This window comes from Dendrobates tinctorius, unplaced genomic scaffold, assembly GCF_039654945.1.
Source record: "Dendrobates tinctorius isolate UK_male_01 unplaced genomic scaffold, ASM3965494v1 ptg000257l, whole genome shotgun sequence".
NCBI classification, from domain to species: domain Eukaryota; kingdom Metazoa; phylum Chordata; class Amphibia; order Anura; family Dendrobatidae; genus Dendrobates; species Dendrobates tinctorius.
The window spans coordinates 266,056-290,897 of NW_027361924.1; the positions used below are offsets into that span (position 1 = coordinate 266,056).

The 24,842-nt window shown below is 45.2% G+C and overlaps 1 protein-coding gene across 1 annotated transcript in view; it reads right to left on the minus strand.

The window, feature by feature from the left end:
* The window catches only part of NHERF2 (NHERF family PDZ scaffold protein 2), a 79,089-nt gene extending 54,505 nt beyond the window's left edge, over positions 1-24,584 (minus strand). The window contains exons 1-2 of the mRNA XM_073558400.1: positions 24,207-24,584; positions 12,797-13,033 (exon numbers count right to left, since the gene is read on the minus strand). Coding sequence (XP_073414501.1) covers positions 12,797-13,033; positions 24,207-24,416 — 447 coding nt within the window. The 5' untranslated portion in view covers positions 24,417-24,584. The remainder of the gene's footprint in view (positions 1-12,796; positions 13,034-24,206) is intronic.
* Between the last annotated feature and the right edge of the window lie 258 nt (positions 24,585-24,842).

Consider the following 24,842-nt stretch of genomic DNA (forward strand, 5'->3'; position numbering starts at 1 on the left):
GACTTCCCATCAGAAAAAAACATAGATTATCTTAAACTGTGAGACATAAATACCGTAGTCGCCAAAGGTTCAGCAGAAGATGAAACATTTTGACTCCATCACATTACTTTCTGGATTAACGGATGGAGGGTCCTCGGGATTATGTCTCGGATTAGACCCAAGGTGCTCCAGTCAGACTCATAGCAGACTATAGACATGAGAATGGTTGGAAGAATTTATTATCATTCTCTTGTTATCTCCCAAATTGTCCGCAAGTCATTAGTCATGTTTTTTGTTCCCTGACTAGACATAATCATCCCATTTTTCTACTTTCATATGGCGGCTAGTTTCATTCCCAGTCTAAGGTGAAAAAAACTTTTCCTAAGACTCTTGATATATACCGGGGTTGTAATTGTAACCATATAGTTTTACCACTAGTCTATCTGTGCCTTGGTCCTCAGTGGGTCATTATTTTGGAGCCTGGTCTTTTCCCAATTACAGCAGGAGTCTAGATCTTCAAATCCTCCCAGTACGGTTTATTCAGCTTAACATAAAAAAATAAACTAAGATGAAAAGCTCAGGATATAATTGCAATTAGGTAGGAAACAAGATCCGGCGGTTGCCGTGTTCCCGGATAATTAGTTTGATTAGCACAATGAACATATTACTGTTTGGTTTTGGCAGGAGGACACGGAACTTCACGAGCTTGACAATTAAGGCTCTGTTCACATTGCCTCCCTGAAATACGCTTTTCTGTTTTGTCAAATGAGCTGAAAAAATATAATTCAAGATGTGAGCCATCAGTCACATGACGGACACCAACATATAATGGGGTCCCTCATGGTGTCCGTCATCGGGCATACTTCACCCAACCAACTTTATTGATGGGTATACAGGAGATCTGGCAGACCAGCCAAACTGATTAAGCCCCGAATGTCCACCTCGTTTGACCCCTGGACTGCCTGACTTTTCTTAGTTTTGTGTTCTGTCTGACCTCTCAACTTTGATCCTGTTTTTCTGACCTCGACTAGTTCAATTATTTCCCCACCTCGCTCTACCGGTCAGCGGCTACTCTGCGGACACAACCTACAGGTCCCCAGTAAACTCCATATCTCTACATTAAGGTTAAAAAGGTGATAGGAGGTGAAGACTTGAGCTGTGGGATTTATGCAGCAACACATCGGTCTGCATAGGAGCTGTGGATTCAAAACGGCAGTGGATTTTGAATTAGGACCGTCTGTAAACTTGCTGAGTAATAAAAAAAATTGGCGAATATATCCTTTATTGCGTTTATCACCAGTAGAATCATAGAATCATAGAATGGTAGAGTTGGAAGGGACCTCCTGGGCCATCTGGTCCAACCCCCTGCTCAAAGCAGGATTCGCTAAATCATCCCAGTCAGATGTCTGTCCAGCCTCTGTTTGAAGACTTCCATTGAAGGAGAACTCACCACTTCTCGTGGCAGCTTGTTCCACTCATTGATCACTCTAACTGTCAAAAAGTTTTTTCTAATATCTAATCTGTGTCTCCTCCCATTCAGTTTCATCCCATTGCTTCTAGTCTTTCCTTGTGCAAATGAGAATAAAGTTGATCCTTCTACAATGTGACAGCCCTTTAGATATTTGTAGACAGCTATTAAGTCTCCTCTCAGTCTTCTCTTTTGCAAACTAAACATTCCCAAATCCTGCAACCTTTCCTCATAAGACAGGGTTTGCAGACCGGTCACCATTCTGGTCGCTCTTTTCTGAACTTGCTCCAGTTTGTTGATGTCTTTTATAAAATATGGTGCCCAAAACTGGACACAATATTCCAGATGAGGTCTGACCAAAGAGGAGTAGAGGGAAATAATGACTTCACGTGATCTAGACTGTATGCTTCTGTTAATACATCCTAGAATTGCATTTGCCTTTTTTGCTGCTGCATCACACTGTTGACTCATATTCAGTCTGTGATCTATTAGTATACCCAAGTCTTTTTCACATGTGCTGTCACTTAGCCCTATTCCTTCCATTCTATATATGCTTTTTTCATTTTTACTGCCCAGATGTAGTACTTTGCATTTCTCCCTGTTAAAAACCATTTTGTTAGTTGCTGCCCACTTCTCCAGTTTATTTATATCTTTTTGAATCCTCTCTCTCTCTTCTCTAGTATTAGCTATCCCTCCTAGCTTTGTGTCATCAGCAAATTTAATCAGTTTACCCTCAATTCCTTCATCTAAATTGTTGATAAAGATGTTGAACAATACAGGGCCCAGGACAGAGCCCTGTGGTACCCCACTTGAGACATTCTTCCAACTGGATGTGCAGCCATTTACGACCACTCTTTGGGTCCGATCACTAAGCCAGTTATGAATCCACCTAACAGTTGCCTTGTCCATTCCATACTTAGTCATTTTTTCAATAAGGATTGTATGAGAGACTTTGTCAAATGCTTTGCTGAAGTCAAGATATACTATATCTACAGCATTTCCTTGATCCACCCAATCAGTGATACCGTCATAGAAGGAAATTAAGTTAGTCTGACATGACTTATTAGCTACAAACCCATGCTGACTCTGTTTAATCACTTCATTCTTATCCAGGTATTGACATACATGTTGTTTAATAATTTGTTCAAAGATCTTTCCTGGTATAGAAGTCAGACTCACCGGCCTATAGTTGCCTGGGTCCACCTTCTTCCCCTTTTTGAAGATAGGAACAACATTTGCTCTTCTCCAGTCTTCTGGCACTTCTCCTGTTCTCCAAGAATTTTCAAAGATTATGGAGAGGGGTTCAAAAATTTCTTCTGCTATCTCCTTCAGTACTCTGGGGTGTAATTCATCTGGACCTGGAGACTTGAATTCATTTAGGTTAGCTAAGTGTTTCCTCACTATCTTTCTGTTTATAGATATCCTGGATTCTTCTACTCCCTTAATAGGACAGTGAATAACAGTTGATGTTACATTTCCTTTCTGAGAGAAAACAGATGCAAAATAGGAATTTAAAAGTTCAGCCTTCTCAATATCCTGTCTTACCATTTCATCATTTTCATCCTGTAAAAATCCTATAGCATCTTTGACTTTTCTTTTACTTTTGACATATCCCCAAAATCCTTTATTATTGCTTTTGACATCTCTTGCAAGCCTCAATTCATTTTCAGCTTTAGATAATCTGATTTGTGCCCTGCAGGTTCTGCAGACAGCATTATATTCTTCTTTAGATATGCCTCCCTCTTTCCATTTTATAAACATTTTTTTCTTCCTTTTTAGCATGTGCTTAAGTTCTGTGTTCATCCATCCTGGTTTCCTTAAATGCTTCCTATTCTTCCCTCTTTTCGGAATTGTTAACAACTGTGCTTTGAGAATTTCATTTTTCAAGATTTCCCATCCTTCCTGGACATTTTTGTCTTTAACCTCTTCACGACCGCCCACAGTAGATAAGCGTTGGCGCTTGCTGGGCTTTGTGCGGCGCCGACGTTTATCTACTGTCGGCGGTTTTGTGCCCCCCGGGACCCCCTCATACCTTCCAACGCGGGGATCCCGGTGCGCAATGCATGCTGGGACCCCGACGTCATCGAGACCTGATTGGTTCAGGTCCCGATGACGTCAGCGTCACAGCAGCCAATGGGAGCGATCGCTGGGAAAGCTGCTTGTTTCCCGGCGATCTCCCTCATTGTAACGCGGCTTCTCCCTCTGATCTAACACTGACAGCTGATCAGAGGTGAAGCAGCGTTATTGTGTGACTAGATCGCTGCCTGGCACAGCTGATCGCTGCCTGGCACAGCTGTGCCAGGCAGCGATCTTGTCACACAGTAACGCTGCTTCACCTCTGATCATCTGTCATTGTGAGATCAGAGGAGAAGTCGCGTTATTATGTGCCAGGCAGCGATCTTGTCACATAGTAACGCTGCTTCTCCTCTGATCTCACACTGACAGATTATCAGAGGTGAAGTGGCGTAACTATGAGTCAGATCGCAGGGCAGCGATCTTGTGACAAAAATAAAAAAAAAAGTAAAAAAAAAAAAGTAAAAAAAAAAAATGCAGGGGCTAGGGCTAGGGTTAGGGTTAGGGCTAGGGTTAGGGCTAGGGCTAGGGTTAGGGCTAGGGCTGGGATTAAGGTTATGGGTGTGTTGGTGTTAGGTTTGTGGTTAGGGTTATGGTTAGGGCTGAGATTAGGGTTAGGGGTGTGTTGGGGTTAGGGTTAGAATTAAAATTGGGGGTTTCCACTGTTTAGGTACATCAGGGGCTCTGTAAATGCAATATGACGCCCGCAGACCATTCCATCAAAGTCTGCATTTCAAAACGTCACTACTTCCCTTCCGAGCCCCACCGTGTGCCCAAACAGTAGTTTTCTCCCACATATGGGGTACCAGCGTACTCAGGACTCAGGACAAATTGGACAACAACTCTTAGGGTCCAATTTCTCCCATTACCCTTGTGAAAATAAAAATTGGGGGCTAAAAGATCATTTTTGTGGAAAAAAAAATGATTTTTTTATTTTCACGCCTCTACATTATAAACTTTACTGAAACACTTGGGGGTTCAAAGTGGTCACCACACATCTAGATAAGTTCCTTGGGGGGTCTAGTTTCCAAAATGGGGTCACTTGTGTGGGTTTTCCACTGTTTAGGTACATCAGGGGCTCTGCAAACGCGACATGACACCCACAGACCATTCCATCAAAGTCTGCATTTCAGAACGTCACTACTTCCCTTCCGAGCCCCACCGTGTGCCCAAACAGTAGTTTTCTCCAACATATGGCATACCAGCATACTCAGGACAAATTGGACAACAACTCTTAGGGTCCAATTTCTCCTGTTACCCTTGTGAAAATAAAAATTGGGGGCTAAAAGATCATTTTTGTGGAAAAAAAATGATTTTTTTATTTTCACGCCTCTACATTATAAACTTTACTGAAACACTTGGGGGTTCAAAGTGCTCACCACACATCTATATAAGTTCCCTGGGGGGTCTAGTTTCCAAAATGGGGTCACTTGTGGGGGGTTGCCACTGTTTAGGTACATCAGGGGCTCTGCAAACGCGACATGACACCCGCAGACCATTCCATCAAAGTCTGCATTTCAGAACGTCACTACTTCCCTTCCGAGCCCCACCGTGTGCCCAAACAGTAGTTTTCTCCAACATATGTCGTACCAGCGTACTCAGGACAAATTGGACAACAACTCTTAGGGTCCAATTTCTCCTGTTATCCTTGTGAAAATAAAAATTGGGGGCTAAAAGATCATTTTTGTGGAAAAAAAATGATTTTTTTTTATTTTCACGGCTCTACATTATAAACTTTAGTGAAACACTTGGGGGTTCAAAGTGCTCACCACACATCTAGATAAGTCCCTGGGGGGGTCTAATTTCCAAAATGGGGTCACTTGTGGGGGGTTTCCACTGTTTAGGTACATCAGGGGCTCTCCAAATGCGACATGGCATCCGATCTCAATTCCAGCCAATTCTGCATTGAAAAAGTCAAACGGCACTCCTTCCGTTCTGAGCTCTGCCGTGTGCTCAAACAGTGGTTTAGCCCCACATACGGGGTATTGGCGTATTCGGGAGAAATTGCACAAAAAATTTAGTGGTTCATTTTCTCTTTTTACACTTGTGAAAATAAAAAAAAATGGTTTTGAAGTAAAATGTTTGTGAAAAAAAGTTAAATGTTTATTTTTTCCTTCCATATTCCATTCATTCATGTGAAGCACCTGAAGGGTTAATAAACTTCTTAAATGTGGTTTTGAGTACATTGAGAGGTGCAGTTTTTAGAATGGTGTCAATTTTGGGTATTTTCTGTCATATTGACCCCCCAAACTCACTTCAAATGTGAGGTGGTCCCTAAAAAAAATGGTGTTGCAAATTTTGTTGTAAAAATGAGAAATCGCTGGTCAACTTTTAACCCTTATAACTTCCTAAAAAAAAAAAATTATGTTTCCAAAATTGTGCAGATGTAAAGTAGACATGTGGGAAATGTTATTTATTAACTATTTTGTGCGATATCACTCTCTGATTTAAGGGCATAAAAATTAAAAGTTTGAAAATTGCAAAATTTTCTAAATTTTTGCCAAATTTTGATTTTTTTAACAAATAAGTGCAGATCATATCTAAAATTTTTTACCACCATCATGAAGTACAATATGTCATGAGAAAACAATGTCAGAATCAGTAGGATCCGTTGAAGCGTTCTAGAGTTATGACCTCATAAAGTGACACTGGTCAGAATTGAAAAAATTGGCCCGGTCACGAAGGCAAAAACAGGCTCGGGTGCGAAGGGGTTAAGGATATCCAGCCATTGGATCCCTCCAATTCTCTTTCTGAATCCCTTAAAATCTGCCTTTCTGAAATCTAATCTTGACGTCTGAGTCTTCACAGGTCTTCCGCCTCTAGTTATCTAAAATTCTAAAATAGCATGGTCGCTACCTCCTAGGGTCCCAGCCACTTTTACCTCCTCAACCATTTCCTCCCTGTTTATAAGGATTAGATCCAAGGTAGCAGTTCCCCTTGTTTTCTCCCTTACCTTTTGGAAGATAAAGTTGTCAGCAAGAGAGGATAAGAATTTCCTTGACCTGTTAGTTTTGCCTGAGAGAGATTCCCAACAAATGTCTGGATAGTTGAAATCTCCCATGACAACTATGTCATATTTTTTGGAGAACTTGGCCATTTGATGCATAAAGAGTTCATCCATATCTTCAGCTTGCACAGGCGGCCTGTAGTAAATGCCTACAATGGTGTCCTTTCCATTGTTCTGTCCTTGTATTCTTACCCAAACAGTTTCCACAGAACTCCCAGTCTCTGAAGCTTCAATCTCTGTGCAGATATACGCGTTTCTAACATACAATGTGACACCCCCTCCTCGTTTATCAAGTCTGTTTCTTGCAAATAAGTTGTATCCTTCTAGTCTTGTATTCCAATCACGTGTATTGTCCCACCAAGTTTCAGTGATTCCAATGACATCATATTTCTTTTCCTGTGTTAGTAGTTCCAATTCTCCTTGTTTGTTGCCCATGCTTTGTGCATTAGTATAGAAACATTTTAGTTTGTGATTGGTTTCTCTTTCTCCAATATTTTTATTAATTAGATTCTTTCGTCTTTGTTCTTCCTTTCCACTTCTAATAGCAGAGTTCTCAATAGCATTTGTCAGGTGTATGGCTTTTTCTGGTCTTTTGCTTCCCTTCCCATGTTGTTCTAGTTTAAAGCTCTCCTTACAAGTGTAGCAAGGCGACTTCCAAATACATGCTTTCCAGTCTTCGTAAGGTGCACCCCATCTCTAGCAAGTAGTCCATCGTATAAGTAGTTCACTCCGTGATCCAGAAATCCAAATCGTTGCTGACGGCACCATCGACGTAGCCAGTTGTTCACCTGCAGAATCTTATTCCACCTCCTTGTTCCATGGCCATCCACTGGGAGGATGGAAGAGAAGACCACCTGCGCTCCCAGTTCTTTCACTTTCTTGCCTAAGTCTTCAAAGTCTCTGCAGATGGTTTCCAGGTCGTTTCTTGCGGTGTCATTTGTCCCCACATGTAGTAGCAGGAATGGGTAGTCATCTGTAGGTCTGAAGAGTCCTGATATCCTGTCAGACACATCTTTAATTTTTGCACCTGGAAGACAGCACATTTCTCTTGAAGTGATATCCGGTCTGCAGATAGCGGCCTCTGTTCCTCTCAACAGGGAATCCCCCATGACCACCACTCTCCGTTTCTTCTTCACAACATTTTTCTTTCTCCATCCAGGACTCTGAAGGCGTACAAGGTTGCTGTTTGTTGGCAAAGTCTTATCCTGATGTATTTCTTCATCGTTTTCCTGCGTGAGAGCCTGGTACTGGTTCCTGAGCAGTATGGGTGCTGACTGCCTCCTGATCCTCCTGCTTCTCTGGGTCACATGTCTCCATTCCTCTGTTTCTTCAGGTGCACTTCGAATTTCTTCTCTTTCTGTAACATGAAGAGATAATTCTGCTCTGTCCAAGAACTCTTCACCTTCCTTAATGATCTTCAACGTAGCTAACCTCTCTTCGAGATTTTGCAACTTTTCCTCCAACAGGGACACAAGCTTGCATTTGTGGCATGTGAAGTTTGGCTTTTCCACTGGTAAATCTGTGAACATGTAGCAAGAAATGCAGCTCACCAAATGGCTCCTGGCCTCTTCCATCTTGAGATTTCTTAAAAACAATGAAAGATGAGCCAAAATTCCTCTTTTCAGCTGCAACGGCCAAAACCCAGTGATCATTGAGCTCGCGGAGACTCTTCACTTATCCCAGAAGGCACTGGGAATATGCAAATGATCTCCTCAAGACTCTTCCCCTGGTTTTAAGTAGTGTTAAGGTGAATAGCTTGGCATTGATATCCAGCAGTAGTAAATAACCTGCTTGTTGATTGTTTCAAAGAAGAAATACAGCAGGTGAAATAAATATTGAACACGTCACCAGTCTTCTAAGTAAATATATTTCTAAAGCCCCCCGTCACAATCGAGATCGCTGTGTGTGACACCTATCAGCGACCGCCCCCTGCCGGGTATCGCTGATCGTGCTCGAATGGCCTGGACATTTTTTGGATCGTTGGTCTCCCGCTGGCCAGCACGCATCACTGCGTGTGGCAGGCGGGACATCAGCGATCAGCGAGCTGGTAACCAAGGTAAACATCGGGTTTCTAAGAGCGGCGCTTAGAAACCCGATGTGTACATTAGAGACCAGCACGCTGGTGCAGGGAGCTGGTAACCAAGGTAAACATCAGGTTTCTAAGTGCGGCACGGCGCTTAGAAACCCGATGTTTACCTTGGTTACCAGCTCCCTGCACCAGCGCACTGGTCTCCAACGTACACTGCGGGTAACTAAGCGGCGTGCGTCGCATGTTACCCGCGTGCCGCTGTCCTGATCGCTGCGGAGATCTGCCTGTTTGGCAGCTCACCAGCGATCATGTAGCGACACACCACCGATCCTGACAAGTTCATATCGTTGTCGGGACCGCTGGTGAGTCGCTATGTGTGACGGGGCCCTAAAGGTACTACTGACATCAAATTCTCACCAGATGTCAGTAATAACTCATCCAATCCAAAAAGGCAAATAAATCAAATCACAGATGTCCAGAAATTAAATTATGTGTAATAATGAAAAATGACACAAGGAAAAAGTATTGAATACATGAGCAAAGAGAGCTGCAAAAAACCAAGGAAAGTAATAACACCAGCTGAAATCTATCAGTAAATAGAAAGCAATCCTGCCACTAAGTGAAAAATAATATCAGTTGGTTCAACAGATGGCCTATAAAAAAGGAGTCTCATCACCAAGGTGCCACATGCGTAAACATCTAATAATGGGTGAAACCAGTGAGCTCTCTCAAGACCTTTACAACCTTATTGTTAAAATAACATACTTATGGCATTGGTTACAGAAGAATTTAGAAACTACTGAAGGTTTCAGTGAGCACTGCTGGGGCGATAATCCGGAAGTGGAAGTAACATAATTTCACCATAAACCGGCCACAACCAAGTGCTCCCCACAAGACAGAGGAACGAAAATGAATTGTCAGAAGAGTTGTCCAAGAGCAAGGACCACCTGTGAAGAGCTACAGAGAGACCTGAAATCAGCAGGTACAATTGTTCCAAAGAAAACTATAAGTAATGCATGCAACCTCCATGGCCTGTATGCACGCTCACCACACAACCTCCATGGCCTGTATGCACGCTCACCACACAATCACCATGCAAGACTCCATTGCTGAACAAAAAGAATGCTTAAGCGCGTTTACAGTTTGCTCAACAACATTTAGACAAGCCTGTGAAATACTGTGAGAATATAGTCTGGTCAAATGAGACCAAACCAGAACTCTTTGGATGCCATAATACACACCATGTTTGGAGGCCAAAATGCACTACATATCACCCCAAAAACACCATACCAGCACTAAAGTTTGGAGGTGGGAACATCATGATGTGAAGCTGTTTTCCACCCTACAGCACTGGCAAACTTGATATAATTGAAGGAAGGATAAATGGACAAATGTATCGAGACATTCTTGACGAAATATATTCTGCCATCTACTAGGATGCTGAAGAAGAAACGAGGGTGGACACTTCCGGATGACAATGATCCCAAACACACAGCCAAGGAAACTCTCAACTGGTTTCAGAGAAAAAAAAATAAAGCTGCTAGAGCGGCCAAGCCGATCACCGGACCTGAATCCAAGAGAAAATGTATGGAAGGAACTAAAGATCAGAGTTCATAGAAGGAGCTCACGGAACCTTCAGGATGTGAAGAGTGTTTGTGTAGAAGAAGGGGCCAAAATCACATCTGAGCAATGCCTGCGACTAGTTTCTCCATATAGGAGGTGTCTTGAAGCTTCATCACCAACAAAGGCCTCTGTACCAAGTATTAATTAAATTTCACTAAGTTTGTAGGGAATGAGTTATATCCCAGCAGACGGCATGTGCTCCCCGCAGACACCGCACGCACTTACCTGGAGTGACAGTATGTGTGAGATTCTATATTCAGCCTCATTATAGAAGCAATTATATGGCAGTCCCCAGGCTGGTGTCCTGACATGGGGAAGCTGGGTAGTAATAGGTCTTTTATGTCATGAAAAGCCACCGTTCATGTGGAACTGCTGCAAACATGACCTTCACCTCTACGCCGAGCCAACCAAAGGCACGCGGCCAATATAACGTGGCAAGCACATTACCTAGAGCCCAGGGGTCTGCGAACAGCAAGAGGCCCGGATTACATTATTACATTGCTCAATGCATCAGATTAAGGGTAATTTGCTTTATTAGGTCTGCTCCATCAGTGCACAGTTATGGTCAGTAACTCCATCTGCACTGTCAATTGGGGTCAGACATACACTTAAGGGATAATTTTCTATTGATACAAGTATTTGGGGCTTTTTAAAAAAAAATTGAACGAGTTAACTGAGAATCCATCAGTGAGATTGTTCTGATAGATAGTCTGTATGTCTTTTTTTTCTGAGCTGCACAGAACACATCAAAGCAGGGTTCAACTGAACTTTGCTGTGGTCATAAATCAGCTGGGAGTAGCTCAGAAAAGACTGGAAAAAAAGAGTTAGAAAGTTTTCTATCTGAAAGAGCTTCTCAAGTAACTCCTCATTCTAAAATGTGCATGGGAAAGAAAAAGCATGTAAAAGCCAAAATTTTTAATGAAACCCAAATGCAAAAATGATTTTTAGACCAAAATACATGCATTTAAGTAAAAAAAAAAAAGGTTTCACGAAGTTATTTGCATCCTTCAAATTCATTTCCAGCTGTATGAATGGCTCAAGTTTGCAGCTCCCTTTTCCTACCATACTTTATACTGCAGCTAGGCATGTTCAAATTGTCTACTGCTCCGGCTCACCCGATGCATATGAGTGTATCAAAGCCGTTATTGTCTCTCCTCCATGCTTTACACTGCAGCTCTATCTGCTCCGATAAAAAACTAGAAGCGACAAAACCAAATGCATCTTTTATCAAAAGCTCAAAGTGTAAATTTAGCGTCTATCACCGCTGCTGGCAATCGCCACCTTAACCCCCTCCGATCCGTGCCGCCCTGGGATTATGCCAGAATTTTGGCATTTACTGAGCAGAGAAACCCAAGTATCACAACGGGTCGTCCTATAGTCACCGGTCACTCCAGTTCTTTCAGACCAATCCCCAGATTTCATACATCCCCCTCCTCCTGAACGCTTACTAGTTCCCAGCTCTGCTTTATGTCATTACATTTCAAGGCTCCAAACTCTGCAACAAATCCCAAACTGCGAGTGCGTAGTATCAGGAAGCGGGGGCAGGGGAGAGGAAACAGACCCCCAACTAAAAGCAGAGGCCCCTGGGATACTGTAAACAGAGTGGAAGAAGAGGATCAGCTTGGAGTATGCTCCACCAGCCCAAAATGCTTCCCTCATCGGCAGAGAAATCAATCGATCACGTCATTGCCGATCTCAGATCACTGCCAATCATTGCTCATTGCCAATCTCTGATCACTGTCGACCATTTATCATTGCCAATCTCTGATCACTGTCGATCATTGATCATTGCCGATCTCCGATAACTGCACATCTCTGATCGGTTTTAATCTCTAATCATTGCTGATCTCCAATCACTGCCGATCTCAGATCACTGCCGATCATTGATAATTGCCTCTCTCTGATCACTGCCGATCACTGATAATTGTCGATCACTGCCGATCATTGCTCATTGCCAATCTCTGATCACTGTCGACCATTTATCATTGCCAATCTCTGATCACTGTCGACCATTTATCATTGCCAATCTCTGATCACTGTCGATCATTGATCATTGCCGATCTCCGATAACTGCACATCTCTGATCGGTTTTAATCTCTAATCATTGCCGATCTCCAATCACTGCCGATCTCAGATCACTGCCGATCACTGCCGATCATTGATAATTGCCTATCTCTGATCCCTGATAACCTCTAATCTTTGTCAATCTCCAGTCATTCATGATCATTAATATTTTAACAATTTTTTTTTTAATTCTAAAATTTGAATGTAGATTTTTTTTTTAACTATTATGTAGTAGCATATATCTATACTCCAGTATATTAGTCTGCGTATTAATAATCAGAAAATTTGGCAAGAGAGCCTGTGGGTCCTTCCTTGGACCTTTGCTTGTCTGGTCTTACTAAGTATTCTGACTGCAACCCAGCTTTCCTGTGATCAGAAATTAGAAAAAAAAAGATTTTTATACAAAGTGATAGAAAAAGGTTTATAATTATGGCTTAAAGGTACAATTCCATTAGTATGCAGCCATTACCCTGATCACACAAAGGTTTGAGCTGTCACTCAATGACATTACCACTGACCTGTATAATAATATACCAGTGTGACTGGTCCTCACCTGTTTGCCGTTCTCTGTGCTGTGGTTATTTTGCAGCTGGTCCTCCAGGCTCATGTCCTCCTTGGTCTTCCATATCTCTCCATTATTGTTGCCCACAGATGGGGAGGACGGAGCGCTGGAGTTGGGTTGGGATTCGGGAGGTGAGCTGGATTGTGAAAGGCGCCGGTACTCATCGGCTTCTCTGTCTATGACCAGCAACCGCGTCTCATTCTCTATGGCTTTAATACGTTGTACCACCTGGGCAAAAAAGGAAAAGGTGCAAATTACCAAACCGATCCCTGAAGCCCTATTCTTTCTCCGGCAATACCATGCATTTAACATTACATTTATAAATTTGCTCATCCTGATCCACCTGATGCATGGCTAAGACTGGCATTTATACGTCCAGTACATTAGGTCGGGGTGAATATCAAAGGGTCAGCTCCACAATCTACCCAGGGAACAAAAAAAAATAAGTTAACTCCATCAGGATCCTTTATAGTGTTTAAAGGGGACCTATCACTTTCCATAAATATGTGTATTTTTTACCTGGTATAAATTCCCCTGTTCTCCTGAATCCGGCATTGTTTTTCTTTTGTCTCTGCGCCTCTCCATTCCTGAGATGTGACCCCCTCTTACCTGAACATAAATTTAGTCTTTTGATCAAAGTAGGTGTGGTCCACAAGAACACGCCCACGCAGAGGAGCTGAGGACCACACCCACCCAGGGAAGATGGGACCATATCTCAGGAACGGCGAGGCACAGGAAAAAAAGAAAAACATCGCCGAATTCAGGAGAACAGTGGCATTTATATCAGATACAGAAAATTATATATTTATAGCAAGTGATACAGCCCCTTTAACTAACATTTCTTAAAGACAATGTCTATTTTAGTATTTTAAAAGGAACACATTAAGATGACAGACAAGAGTCGCTTCCTCTCCTCTTTAAGTCTTTACTGTACAGTTTTCAGCCTTACATTGTAAACGAGAACAGTCTCATTTACTTAAAGCAAGCAGAGATTTTGAAAATTGTAAGAAAATTGGTAACACAAAATAAATGAGATAGTTGCAGAACTTTTCAATATGGCGTTACTCAAATCCTATAAAGTGATGGCATATAGCCAGGACTATGACTGGGGGGGGGGTCTGACCTCTGAGACTGCGTCACTTTCACTGTATTCCCTCTGTACTGCGACACATGCAGGGAAACGTTTTCCAAAAATGGACCACCCATGGGAGCAATATCAATGGGGGTCCCAGAAAGTAAATATGACGGCATACCTAGTTCTAAAAATAAAATAAGACCCCCTGAAAGCCATTTCAGAACAAAGTACTACGCATGTAATGGACCACCCAGCCGGCTGCCCAAGTGCCAGTCCCTGCGTATGTCTCATGCCAGTCCCTGCGTATGTCTTATGCCAGTCCCTGCGTATGTCTTATGCCAGTCCCTGCGTATGTCTTATGCCAGTCCCTGCGTATGTCTTATGCCAGTCCCTGCGTATGTCTTATGTAAGTCCCTGCGTATGTCTTATGCCAGTCCCTGCGTATGTCTTATGCTAGTCCCTGCGTATGTCTTATGCCAGTCCCTGCGTATGTCTTATGCCAGTCCCTGCGTATGTCTCATGCCAGTCCCTGCGTATGTCTTGTGCCAGTCCCTGCGTATGTCTTATGCCAGTCCCTGCGTATGTCTCATGCCAGTCCCTGAGTACATCTGGCCTTTTGCAGAGGACATGATTTCATCTTGATGCCTTCGTCGTACATGACTTTGTTTACACCGGTTCTAAGGGCGGCAGTATACCCTTGAGGGTTCGGGACCACTCACACACCCATGCTTATTTATGGAAAAATCTCATCTTAGGGACAATGATCATTGTTCTCCGTGTTTGGGCACTCGGCCCATTTTACAGGTTCTCACCGCTTGGACAGAAGTTCATATGTAGAGGGGGAAAAGTTAGCAAAGTTTCCAGAAACGTCTTGATACACACAATTATCGGGGGGATCCATCGCTACATTACTCCAAAGGACACGATCTCATTTTTTTTTCGGCGTGTCACAGGGATGGGCCCAGGACTGCTCACCTCATCGCTATGTCCCAATTCCTCTCAATGCCTGATTACGTCTATACAATGAGGATTAGATACCTGAGAAGGTCACCTGGGTTGTGCCAACTGGGCAACTTCTCAACAATGCCAGCGGTCGGCCCGCTGCGTAAACAGTTATCACAACCCTTCTTGTTTCATAGAAATAATGTTTAAAGGAAAAGTCAACTTTTTATCACATGAGGGTCTGCAGCCAGGGTCTTTGCCCACCAATTTATAGAATAAAATGGGCGGCACACTCCTCCTTCATCGTCAGAATCTCCAACTCCATCCACTCCGAGAACTGCTCATCCTGTTCCTCCTAGTTCATGAATATAATCCAAGAACTACAGTTAAGACTGACACAGGGGAGTAACCTGAAGCCTCCATGAATTGGAGAACCTATAGAAATGATCATCCTGATCCTCCTAGTTCATGAATATAATCCCAGAACTACAGCTAACACTGACACAGGGAAGAAACATGAAGCCTCCATAAAAGAACTGTAAGACTAGGACCTTTAGAAGTGATCATCCTGATCTTCCTGGTTCATGACTGCAATCCTGGAAATACAGTACTGATCGCCACAAAGATGGAGCTGTAGCATTAGACCTCCATGCTCTTCTAAAGGGAATGATCATCCTTATCTTCCTGGTGCATGAATATAATCCCAGAACCGCAGTTGTGACTGACAAATAGGAGAGCAGCACTAAGCAACTATATATTCCCTTACAGACATATAGAAATTATCATCCTGATCTTCCTAGTTCATAAACAGATAAGGGAGCAGCATCAGCCTCTCCATTAATTCTCCTACAAGCAACAGAGCATATAGTACTGATCATCCCGATCTTCCTGGTTCATGAATATATGCAGTTAGGACTGACACATAGATAGGGGACTAGCAATAAACAATCATGCATTCTCCTATAGGCACAGGATTTATAACAATGATCATCCTGAGCTTACTGGTGCAGTTAGTCTTTACCCACAGATGTGGCAGTAGTTAAAAAAAACACATTGATTCTCCCATGGGCACTGGATCTATAACAATAGTCATTCAGATCTCTCCTTGTGCACGAATATAATCCCAAAACTGTAGTTAGGCCAGATAGGGACAGGACAGATAGCAATGATCATCCAGAGCCTCCTGGTTCATGAATACAATTCCAGAAGTAATGACTGACACGCGGGAAAGGCAATGTAGTAGGAGCGAGGGAGCACAGTATGAAGAATCATGGCCGCCTGTCATAGAAACTACATTGTTTCAGTCCAGAACAGAGTGACCGCTCCACTTTGGGAAAAAAAATCTCCCCAAAAAATGAAAATAAAAAAGTGAAGTGACGATGACGAGACCGAACACAATGTTACTCAGATATCAGTGACAATGGAGAGAAGGCAGCACAACGCAGGGTTATGTCAGCGCCACTGACACCGCCAGACACTGTGTGCTTAACCCCTTCACAGGGGCGCTGATCTGACAGCACAGAGCAAAGGGATTATTGAGCGAGTGCACTGTAAGCGATTGCCTAATGTCCATCAATTGCCCTTTATGGGGGGATCTTACAGGGGACCTGTGTGACCCCTAAAAAAAAAACATCCCGACAAATTCATGGCAACTTGCCTGGAAAAAACGAGTGCATGTTATTAAATGACCTGCTGAACACGTTTAGTTTGACCTCAAATTCCCCGAAGGTCAGAGGCGCCAGCGGTTACCATGAACTCAACTGTATGAGACTGCGGCCCCCCGGGCATTATAATCTATAAATAAAGCCATCGCTTCCTCTATAAGAAGCCTGGACTCATTGCAACTGCAAAAACTTTACCATGAATGTTCATCCATTCTTGAGATATTAACACTTTCCTTTTGCTTACAACTCATTGCCATGGAGACGTAAATACTAGCCAGGGTTAGTAGGTAGCAGCCTGCTCCAGCGATCCTGGTCAGCTTTAAAACTGTACTCAAAAGCTCAAAAGAAGAGAGATTGATAGAGTCTGTGAGCACTTCACATTTTTTGCTGTCTAGCAGCGGTGGTCGGTCTCCAAGGCAATGAGCTGTAAACAAATGCAATGTGTTCATATCTCAAAAACGACTGAAAATTTTAACAAAGAGTAAATTGCAAAATTGCTTGTTTTTACAAGATATATTGGACAATATTCAATTTCTAAAAAATAAGAAACCCCCTTTAAATTCTTTTGTTTGCCCATAATGAACGCCGATCGAGACCTGGAAGAGTGAAAAGCGAGCACTAGGTCAAGGCAAAAAAATGGTAGTGTCATTTCTGAAGGGTGTAACTTGTATAAAAGACCCCGTAACTAATTCACACCATGTCTGACTGTATACTAAAGCTGGCCATGTGCATGGCACGTCGGCCGACCTGCTGTCTCTCCCGACTCCCCCTTACAAATCAGAGATCCGCTCGGCCAAGCGGTCTTGTCTTTTCAATGGGAAAAGGACCAAGCGTTGACATTTTTAGGAGGCCCACATACACCTCAAATGGCCTGGATCTGAGAGGAGAAAGGTGACCGAGTGACCAAAAAAATGAATCCTATGACAGATACCATGGCTGATGATGGCAGCTGTCAGACAGCGGCTTCCAGTCTAAATTTCTGCTTCCAAAGGAAAAATTTTGGTGTAAATATTAAGAATGGCATGGAATTGGGAAGGTACATGCTATGTAGAAGTAATATGAAGGGGGATGGGGCAACCTTGTGAGTAACACTCAGTATTCTGCACACTCCCGGCCATATTACGTCCTTCACACCCGCAGATAAGTGTTCCCGGTAACTCCACTGGGACGCACGGCCTAATGACAAACCCAGCGACAAAATGGCATACTGCAGCAGGACAGACTCTCCCCCAGAGCTTACTATTAAAGCCGGCAGTGGACACCGTCACTCTGACGTGCTAATCAGCTGCCTGCAAAGCTACGGCTCAGGAGTGAGAGGTGCCAATGTGGAGATCAATACAGACGCCTGTTTGCGAGGCCGTACAAGATGTTTTCAAGCATCTTGAGATATTCTCAAGAGATCCTTGTCATCTCGGGACTCGGCACAAAGCCTGCATTTAATCTGGATCCTGACTGAAGCCAGGGAGATAAAGACACATTCAATGTTTGTGTAAGAGGTTTTTTTTAGCCAAGCATACACTTAAAGAGATTATTTCCCATCTTCATAACTTTGTATGAGCGGATAGCTCTTGTCATTACAAGCAATTTTGCAATTTACTGCTAATTAAAATTTTCATCCGTTATTGAGATATTAACTCTTTTCCTTTGTTTACAGCTCGTTGCCTTGGACACCGACCGCCGCTGCTAGACAGCAGAACATGTGTAGTGCTCGCAGGCTCTTTTCTATTAAGCTTGTAAGTGCTGTTTTGAAGCAGGAACTCACTGTTCCCTACTACTCCTCTCAAGCTTCAGCGCAGTGCTTACAAACTAGACAGCAGCGTTGGTCGGTCTCCTAGGAAACGAGCTGTAAACAAAAGAAAAAAGTTAATATCCCAAGAATGGCTGGAAATTTTAACAAGCAGTAAATTGCAAAACTGCTTGTTTTTACAAGCTCTATCCGACAATACCAATTTAAGGTAGATGTTGACTAACCCTTTAACTATTGCCAAGTGCCAAATCTGTCCATGAATTGTGTCAGGCACTGTGGATTTTATTTTTTTTTAGGTACATTATATGGTAAAATATATGGTGCCATTCAAAGCTACAACTCATCCTGCAAAAACAAGCCCTCATATGGCAATGTGGAAGGGAAAAAAAGAAAAATATGGCTCTTGTTGAAAGGGGAGGAAAAAAACGAAAGTGCAAAAAGGAAAATTGGCTGCGTCAGTAAGGGGCTAAAGAGGAATTCTGACCTAAACAGGATATCAACTATTCTCTGGAAAGGTGCGGGTCACATCAATTGCCGGAGAGGAACTTCAGCCCCCTCATGCTACCCTGGCTCTACCCTGGTAACACGACTGAAAACAAGTCTGTATGTGACCTGACACTTCAGTCATCTCCTCCTGGCCTTGTGGTCAGGGTTGGACTGAGAACAAAATTCCCAAGTTCTGGTGATTACTGATCCCAGTGATCATATAATGCTCCACGGACTTAGTGATCATTTACTATCAAATGGATCTCCTTTCTGCAGCTTTCGATACTGTTGACCACCGTCTCCTACTCTCTAGGCTCCAGTCACTAGGCATTAAGGACACTGCTCTCTCCTGGTTCTCTTCCTATCTCTCTGACCGCTCCTTCAGTGTTTTGTTCTCTGGCTCCACTTCATCTCCTCTTGCTGTCGGGGTACCTCAGGGCTCAGTCCTTGGCCCCTTTCTCTTCTCTCTCTACACGGCCCCAATTGGACAGACCATCAGCAGATTTGGCTTTCAGTACCATCTTTATGCTGATGACACACAACTATATACGTCTTCCCCCGCTCTTACCCCCTCTGTAATACAGAACGCCAGTGACTGTCTGTCCGCAGTCTCCAATATCATGTCCGCTCTCTATCTGAAACTCATCCTCTCCAAAACTGAGGTTCTTCTGCTCCCGCCGTCTACTAACCTCCCTAAATCGGACATTTCCCTCTCCGTGGGTGGCACTATAATAACACCCCGGCAGCAGGCGCGCTGTCTGGGTGTTATGTTTGACACCAATCTCTCCTTCACATCCCATATACAATCTCTTGCCCGCTCTTGCCACTTACACCTAAAGAACATCTCCAGAATCTGCCCTTTTCTCACTATGGAAACAACAAAACCCTCACTGTAGCAATGATCCACTCCCACCTGGATTACTGCAACGCTCTATTAATTGGCCTCCCCGTCACTCGACTATCCCCTCTCCAGTCCATACTTAATGCAGCAGCCAGGATCGTCCATCTGGGTAATCGGTACTCGGACGCGTCGGCTCTTCGTCATTCGTTACAATGGCTGCCCATTCATTATAGGATCCAATTCAAAGTACTTGTTCTCACCCATAAAGCTCTCCACAGTGCGGCACCCCCCTACATCTCCTCCCTCATTTCTGTCTATCGGCCTAACCAACCGCTGCGCTCTGCAAACAACTTTCAACTAACCTCTGCACTAATCCGCATCTCCCACTCCCAACTCCCAGACTTCTCCCACGCTGCGCCAATCCTCTGGAATGCTCTACCCCAAGAAATTAGGACCATCCACAATTTTCATAGTTTTAGGCACTCCCTCAAAACACATCTGTTCAGAGCGGCCTATCACGCTCCCTAATCAAAGTCATTTTATGCGTAAGTGTGCGTGTGTAGCCCATTCACTATTCATCCCTCACTCCCTCAAGATGGCTGGACCATCATTGTAAATACACCCCTGTACTCTGTATCTCCCCCACCTCACTGTAGATTGTAAGCTCTCACGAGCAGGGGCGTCTTATTGTGCTTTAATGTATTGTTAACGTTGTTACTTATGACTTGTGTTTTGAAACTGTAAAGCGCTGCGGACTATGTTGGCGCTATATAAATAAAGATTATTATCTCCTTAGCTCATCTTATCGCCAGAAGACCCTCACAATAATTAGGTTACTATATAGCACACCTGACATCACAGGAGGTCCAATTAGGACCAGATCTGACCCACAGCGGCCGAGTGTATACAACACTCAATAAATACCTGCACTTCCATCTCACATGCCTGTGGCCTGACCGTAATCCCAGGACTAACAGCCTTATTAGCCCTAAGCACCGTGCCAAGTGGAGCCCGGCCAGCGGCATCATCTACTGGGAAGGGGCCAGCACCTGCAATGCTGAGAGAGAGAGGGAAGAGGCAGATAGAGGAGAGAGAGAGGAGAGACATAGTGAGAGTGATAAAGAGGGGTGAGAAAGAGAGAGGAGAGAGATAAAGAGAGGAGAGAGAGAGGAGAGAGATGGACAGAGAGAGAGAGAAGATAGAGAGGGATAAAGAGAGGTGAGAAAGAGAGAGGATAGAGAGAGAGGATAGAGAGAAAGTGAGGAGAGAGATAAAGAGGAGAGATTGACAGACAGAGAGAGAGAAAAGATAGAGAGAGAAAGAAAGAGTGAAGAGAGAGAGATAAAGAGACAGAGAGATGAAGAGAGGAGAGAGAGAGAGGAAGAAGAGAAAAAACGAGGAAAGAGAGAGAACTTAGAGATAGAGAGAGAAAGAGAGAGGAGAGAGAGAAGAGACAGAGAGAAGACAGATATAGAAAGAGAGAAAGAGACAAGAAAGATAGAGAGAGAAGAGAGAGAGAGTAGAGAGGAAAGATATAAAGAAAGAGAGAGATAGGGTACGTGCACACGCTGCGGATTGGGGTGCGGATTTGGCCGTGCAGATTTTGTAAAATCCGCAGGTAAATCTGCAGGTCAAAAGACCTGCGGATTAGCCTGCAGTTTATCATCTCTACAATGGAGATGGTAAACCGCAGCGGAATCCGCAGAAAAGAAGTGACATGTCAATTCTTTCTGCGGTTTAGAAACCGCAGGAAATCCGCGCAGAAAAATCTGCACCATCTGCACTGCGGTTTTTGATATCCATAGGATACTATGGTATTGTACACCGCAGCAGAATCCGCAGCGTGTGCACACACCCATAGAGCTAGAGAAAGAGAGAGGAAAGGGTGGAGAGAGAGTAGAGCGGAAAGAGATAAAGAAAGGAGAGAGAGATAGAGATGGAGAAAGAGAGAGGAGAGAAAGAGAAAAAAGAGGAAAGAAAGATGTTAGAGATAGAAAGGAGAGAGAGAGAAAAAGAGAAAGGGATAAAGAGAGGAGTGAGAGAGGTGGAAGAGAAGAGAGAGGGGGAAAGGGAGAAGGGAGAAGAGAGAGGACATGTCATGGACTCCTGTACCCACCCTGGACATGCCCCTATCCTCTACTAGAGCCTGATGTATCCTGGACCTCTATATGCCCCCTACCCCTTTATCCCCCTACTTTTACCATTTGCTTTGGCAATGATAACGTTAGTCCTGCCAGTAACGCTCATTTGAATTGAGAGATTTAGACAGAGAAAAAGAGAGAGCGAGAGAGGAGAGAGCGATAAAGAGAGATACAGAGAGAGGTACAGATAGATATAATACATAAATGCAGGTGTCAGGCCTTCCAGGCATAGATCAATACTCCAAATAATTTTAAAAAGGCAGCACACCATTTAGGGAAAAACTAGAAAATGTGATTTAATAGCCCATTGGGGCTCAGCCAATGAGAAACGCTGAAGCTTGAAAAAAATATTCTCATTTTCAACCAAAACGTTGCTGAGCCCCAATGGGCTATTAAATCACATTTTCTAGTTTTTCCCTAAATGGTGTGCTGCCTTTATTTTTTCCCCTTTTTAAAAGATGCAGGAGTATATAATGTACAGGGGATACATAATGTAAAGGAATATATAATGTATAATGTACAGGGGTATATAATGTATAATTACAGGTGAACTTAATGTACAGGGGTATATAATCTACAGAGGTATATAAGGTAGAGGCGTATATAATGTACTGGGGTATATCAAGTACAGGGGATATATAATGTACAGTACAGGAGTATATAATGTACAGGAGTATATAATGTACAGGAGTACATAATATATAATGTATAGGGGGTATATAATGGACAGTACAGGAGTATATAATGTACAGGAGTATATAATGTACAGGGGGTGTATAATATACAGAACAGGGATATATAATGTGCAGGAGTATATAATATATAATGTACAGGGGGTATATAATGTACAGTACAGGGGTATATAACGTACTGGAGTATATAATATGTAATGTACAGGGGGCATATAATGTACAGTACAGGGGTATATAATGTACAGGGGCTATATAATGTACAGCAGTGTAAAATGTACAGGATTATATAATGTACAGGAGTATATAATATATATTGTACAGCAGTATAAGTAGGGGACGATGTCTTGTCCAGCCCTCGTCAGTCTCCCGTCCAGCACTCGTCAGTCTCCCGTCCAGCCCTCGTCAGTCTCCCGTCCAGCCCTCGTCAGTCTCCCGTCCAGCACTCGTCAGTCTCCGGTCCAGCCCTCGTCAGTCTCCGGTCCAGCACTCGTCAGTCTCCCGTCCAGCACTCGTACGTCGGTCTCCCGTCCAGCCCTCTTCGGTCTCCCGTCCAGCCCTCGTCGGTCTCCCGTCCTGCCCTCGTCGGTCTACCGTCCTGCCCTCGTCGGTCTCCCGTCCAGCCCTCGTCGGTCTCCCGTCCAGCCCTCGTCGGTCTCCCGTCCAGACCTCGTCTGTTTCCCGTCCAGCACTCGTCGGTCTCCCGTCCAGCACTCGTCGGTCTCCCGTCCAGCCCTCGTCGGTCTCCCGTCCAGCCCTGGTCGGTCTCCCGTCCAGCCCTGGTCGGTCTCCCGTCCAGCCCTCGTCGGTCTCCCGTCCAGCCCTCGTCCGTCTCCCGTCCAGCACTCGTCCGTCTCCCGTCCAGCCCTCGTCCGTCTCCCGTCCAGCACTCGTCGGTCTCCCGTCCAGCACTCGTCGGTCTCCCGTCCAGCCCTCGTCGGTTTCCCGTCCAGCCCTCGTCGGTCTCCCGTCCTGCCCTCGTCGGTCTCCCGTCCAGCCCTCGTCGGTCTCCCGTCCAGCACTCGTCGGTCTCCCGTCCAGCCCTCGTCGGTCTCCCGTCCAGCCCTGGTCGGTCTCCCGTCCAGCCCTGGTCGGTCTCCCGTCCAGCCCTCGTCCGTCTCCCGTCCAGCCCTCGTCGGTCTCCCGTCCAGCCCTCGTCGGTCTCCCGTCCAGCCCTGGTCGGTCTCCCGTCCAGCCCTCGTCGGTCTCCCGTCCAGCCCTCGTCTGTCTCCCGTCCAGCACTCGTCCGTCTCCCGTCCAGCCCTCGTCCGTCTCCCGTCCAGCACTCGTCCGTCTCCCGTCCAGCCCTCGTCCGTCTCCCGTCCAGCCCTCGTCAGTCTCCCGTCCAGCCCTCGTCAGTCTCCCGTCCAGTCCTCGTCCGTCTCCCGTCCAGTCCTCGTCAGTCTCCCGTCCCGCCCTCGTCAGTCTCCCGTCCAGCCCTCGTCCGTCTCCCGTCCAGTCCTCGTCGGTCTCCCGTCCAGCCCTCGTCGGTCTCCCGTCCAGCCCTCGTCCGTCTCCCGTCCAGCCCTCGTCAGTCTCCCGTCCAGCCCTCGTCCGTCTCCCGTCCAGCCCTCGTCGGTCTCCCGTCCAGCCCTCGTCCGTCTCCCGTCCAGCCCTCGTCAGTCTCCCGTCCAGCCCTCGTCAGTCTCCCGTCCAGCCCTCGTCAGTCTCCCGTCCAGCCCTCGTCAGTCTCCCGTCCAGCCCTCGTCAGTCTCCCGTCCAGCCCTCGTCGGTCTCCCGTCCAGCCCTCGTCAGTCTCCCGTCCAGCCCTCGTCAGTCTCCCGTCCAGCACTCGTCAGTCTCCCGGCCCCGGTACCTGGTGATGCGTCTCCTTCTCCACGTTGTCCCCGTTCACTTCCAGCACCCGGTCTCCGGCTCTCAGGCCGGACAGCTCCGCCGGGGAGCCGGGCTCTACCTTGCGGATGTACTGTCCGGTCTTGTTCTTCTCTCCGTGCAGGTGGAAGCCGTATCCCTGCTCGCCCTTGTGTATGTGGCACAGTCGCGGCTGCAGGCGATCCTGGGCCATGGTGACTGGCAGCAGCGGGTGGTCGGGCGGTGGTGATGGGGGCAGAGGCTGCACTCAGCGGGGCATAGTGGGGGGCGCTGCTCCCGGTGCGGCGCTCGCTGCTGCAGGCGGCTCTCTCCGCTCCTCCTCCGGCTCGTCTCTGTCTCTGCCTCTGGCTTGTGTTTCACTTGCAAACAAGGAAAAGCCACAAAGATGCTGCTCTGGCCCCGCCCCCTGCTCCGACCTGGAATCTTCCAGACCCGAGGGGTCACAATGCAGGGAGCAGCAGAGAGGCCGGGGTGATGATCAGCAGGGTCTCCTGGGGGCAGGGGGGGACTCAGGGATTTGGGGGCTACAGCCATAGAGGAAAAGATTGGACAGATCAAACTCTTGGACAACTTTTTAGGGAGGGATCTGTCCAGTGCATCTGAAATACCAACAGGAGCA